Source organism: Galdieria sulphuraria (assembly GCF_000341285.1).
Source record: "Galdieria sulphuraria unplaced genomic scaffold scaf_87, whole genome shotgun sequence".
Lineage (NCBI taxonomy): Eukaryota > Rhodophyta > Bangiophyceae > Galdieriales > Galdieriaceae > Galdieria > Galdieria sulphuraria.
Genome location: NW_005178388.1, coordinates 1 through 4082, shown reverse-complemented (window position 1 = coordinate 4082; position 4082 = coordinate 1). Strand labels below are relative to the sequence as shown.

Sequence of the window (4082 nt, the reverse complement as noted above, 5' to 3'; positions counted from 1 at the left end):
TGCTACGACCGGTTACAAACTAACAGACTTCCCATTCATTGCAATTCTCTGTTTCCCACTGTATTTCGTCTGTAACTTACAAAAAGCTTGTATCTAATTAGACTTGTATATAGGAGTTTGCGTGTAAGATGATATGGAAGATAGTAGAACAACTCTCTTACAGTATACAAGCCATAGAAATAGTACCCATCAATCTAATTCACCACAAAAACTCATAGAAACCTATTTCTTGTCTATTGTAAAAGAAAGTTTCTAGTTATGACAAGCAAGAAAATATTCCTGCTTTCTCTCTATTGTCATTGTACTTCTAGAAGTGTCAAAGAGATCAGTTTTACCAATAACCAAATAAACCAATCGCTCGAACAATAAAACATACACTCTCTTCCATCTCCTGTGAAAGTATTTCGGTCATTCATTTATTCATTACTTGTGAATTGATTTCGGATTGGCGGCGACGTGTAAAATGAGTTTGAACGAACCGTTGATAGATAGAAAAGAAGATGTTTATTCTATTCTTCGAACTTATTACGACCAGTTTTCTTCAGCTGCGGGAAAATTAGATCTTTTACGTCCTGCAGCTTGCTTCTCCCCTCACATTTTTGGGGCGGGCAAGAGTTTTGTTGGTGAAAATTTTTTAAAGTTTTTAAAAAAATTCGCCGACGAAGAAGAAGAGCAGAAGGAGACGGAGGTTTTCAACAAGAGCTCGTCGGGAAAAGTTGATTTGAAGTTTTTTTCTTGGAAACACTTTGCGGAAAACACTTTGTCAGTTTGCTTTAAACTAGGAGAGAGCTTTTCTCGTGCTCCTTTTCCAAGGTTTCTAGAGGCTTTGATGTATAACATAGCTATGGCTACAGCCCAGTGTAATGGTATGACTGCCCGAGAAATTGTAGAATTCACGGACGCAGCGATGAAGCAACCAAGTGTTTTTTTATTTGTCCAGTATCTTCTCGAACAATTTCAGAAACAATATTTATTTTTGATGATAGACGAACTTAGTCACCTGAGTGACCTCACCACATACTATAGTGAACTTACCACGAAACAGTTCGTCGAGTCCGATCCAGGTTATATCCCGTATCGCAAATTTTTTCGAACTGTAGGTGAGTTGCTTGATACAGGAAAAGTTATCTTGTATATTGCTGGGCGAACTGCCGAAATCTCAGCCCGCCTGTCTGATGCTCGCTCTAGTAGTGTCACCCTCCATATGTTGCGGTTGAATCCCTTTAACCTCCATGATATTAACGAATATATTGAGCTGGCAACTTATAGTGGAAAGTCCTTGAAGGACTGTTTATTGCCCTCTGATGATTTACGATATCGATTCGTAGAGTTGTTGAAAAAGAAGACAGGGGGCATTCCGTTGATTGTAAGGAATACTTTATTAGCCCTAGTAGAGAAAGTTGCGAACTTATCTCAACCTGTTATCAACGATGACAATATGGAACTTTTATTAGATAGTGTCTTTGAAGATATACTAAATGAGTCGGGAACGTTTATTATTCCGGAGATACTAGATTCCGCAACCCTTCTTCGATATCAATTTGTCCTTTTGAATTATCAGCTCGGAACAATTTTTCCAATTGACTTTGTAGTTACTCTATGTGGAACGAGAACTTATTTGATGGACTTGGTTGCAACTTTTGGGTTTTACTGTGAATTTTGTGGAATTGACGGGATTGATATGGGCACCGAATTCAAGATTGGTTGTTGTGAATTTATATTGCGAGCTCATAGCAGCTATAAATTTTTCCGTGAGGCTAGTGAAATCTTTCCTTTATCTCCGTTTAGTTATATTTCCGACAATGCAACAGCAAAAGGAGTCTTCTTTGAATTTATATTTATGAAGATCTTTCGCTTTCGCTTATTAACTTTTCTTCATTCTAATTCCTCGCCTATTGTACATTCTGCTATTCCAGGAATTTTCCAGGGTTCTTTTATTGAACAGGACAGTGTTTCTTATTCTATGGAATCAACAAAATCTTATGATATACCCATCTTGAGAAATGTCTCTGATTCATTTTCTGACCATTATAGGAAATATTTACAACGTTGTGGTATTTTTGTTCCAAAAGATGGCAATTCTAGTGGTCCTGATGCATATTTTGTATTCCATAATGGACAAACACGTTATGTTGTTGGATTTTCATTCAAATTTTATCACAAAAGTGAATTTTCGAAGAGAGATATTGAGAAGGAAGCAGAACAATTTTTTCAGGGAGTTGTTTCCGTTTTGAATGACGAATCTTTTTCATCTGTTCAACTTTGTTTTCAGTTTGTGGTAGTTTGTGCTAGATATGATCGATCTGTAGGTTTCTCTACCGAAGAACATAATATTGTTGAAGATGCAAGTGGTTTTGTGACTCAACATTCTTCGAGGTCAACTTTAAATGAAAGTAGTCGATCATGTCTGCAATTGGTAATTGTTTCTCAAAGGAACCTTGAAGTATATTTGGGAAGAGATAATGTCGAAGTGTTGAGGAAAATTGGGGAAGCAAATCGAGGAGAGTTCAGTAAAGACTTTTCAGTATGGTGTGAAACTGTCTTTGAGTCGATGTTCAATGAATATGTTTCATCTTTGGAAACGGAGCAATCAAATGTTACTTCAAGAGTGGCTCGAAATATAAGACCGAGAACAAATGAGGAGAATAGGATGCAAATGGAAGGTTATCAAAGTGCTATGCAAGTGGAAGGAGGAGATACACGAGGCGAACAAAGTGTTGCAGCATCGAGTTCTTTGTCTTCGTCATTTGATTGGAATGCTTTCTTAAGAGATCGTTGTGGTCTTTCTGAAGAAGATGTTGCCTATTGTTTGCCCAGGTTGTCCTTCATAGGAATGATAGATTTGAGTGGCGTGACAACAGAGTTTCTTTTGAAGTGCGGTATCGATAGTCCTTCACTAAGATTGCGAATTATGTTAGGAATACGACAGTTTTTAGCAAAGTAGCTTTTATGGACTAGTTTGTGGTATGCCCATGATTTCCCTGTAGAAGATGATGGAAGCCTTATAGAAGTCGTGGTCCTAATAAAGACATGTAATTTTTGTTTTTATCTCACTGCAAAGTCATTACGTGCTTAGTAACTTGAGATATCTTGCCAATATGCTGAGGAAGCAAAAAGCTTCTGTTTAGTTGTTCTTTATTCAGATTCATCTACAAAAGTGTTGGCAATCTATTTAGATAAACTTGCACTTCTTTTACCGTTTGCAAATGTTAGTTACGCTTCCGTAGATATAGATTTCAATTTCCTTATCGCGTTTTGGCAGGATTGTTATTGAAAAATGTTCTTGACATAACTGACGAGGATGAAAGCATATAATGTCATCAAGATAAGTATATTCATTTTTTAGAGATCACAAGGCCAAACAAAGTTCACTGAAAGAGTTAAATGTTCTGATACGCAGTAGGCTGAATTTGCATCTGTTGAAACACGAACCAGCACGCTGTTCATTGCCACACTTGAACTTCAAGTGAACTCGACTTTGAGGTAACTTCTTTAAGGAAGATGTTCTGAAATAACAGTAAATATGAATAACATGACCCAAAGTATTATAGCTCACAAAAGAGCTTAAGGTTTCCTCTTTGTTATTTTAAACTTATTTTTCAATACTACTTATCCTTAGATAATGAAGAGTCTGTTTCAAGCCATCTAAAAGCAACAATTCCCAACTTTTCATACTTGAGAAGACGATGGTTGAGTGTAATGTTTCAAACCGATACAACCCATATGTAGTAAACCGTGAAAGGGATGTTTTTCGAGTGACAGAAGAACTGTATGATCTTCGTAACAGTCGAAAGCAACTCAGGGGTTTAACATGTCCCCCATCTTTTTGGCTCTCGCAAAACTACGTTTTGTTAAACCTATTTGGAGTTGGTTCGAAGGTTTGCCGAAACTTCCCTGTCGGCTTTTGCTTCGGACCTTTCGAGCAGAATCTTTTTGGAGAAGCTGAAAGAGGCTTCGTTGCTTTATGTAGATCAAAGGGAGTTGGAGCCCACACTTGAGTGGGCTTTGTACTTTTTATTGTACCGATCAGCTTGTAATTAGATGGGTCTACAGTTTATGAAGCCTACAGATACATCCTAACG

General features: G+C 37.3%; 1 protein-coding gene across 1 annotated transcript; it reads left to right on the top strand.

Moving 5' to 3' along the window:
* The first annotated feature begins 412 nt into the window (after window positions 1–412).
* Gasu_61280 (archaeal ATPase) lies at window positions 413–3042 on the top strand. The gene has a single exon (XM_005702691.1). It carries the CDS (start codon window positions 464–466, stop codon window positions 2942–2944), a length of 2481 nt encoding a protein of 826 aa, XP_005702748.1. The 5' UTR covers window positions 413–463; the 3' UTR covers window positions 2945–3042.
* Window positions 3043–4082: the final 1040 nt, after the last annotated feature.

What these genes read in the sequence shown, in the direction of transcription:
- Gasu_61280 (XM_005702691.1), top strand. Translation starts at nt 464, where the DNA reads ATGAGTTTGAACGAACCGTTGATAGATAGAAAAGAAGATGTTTATTCT.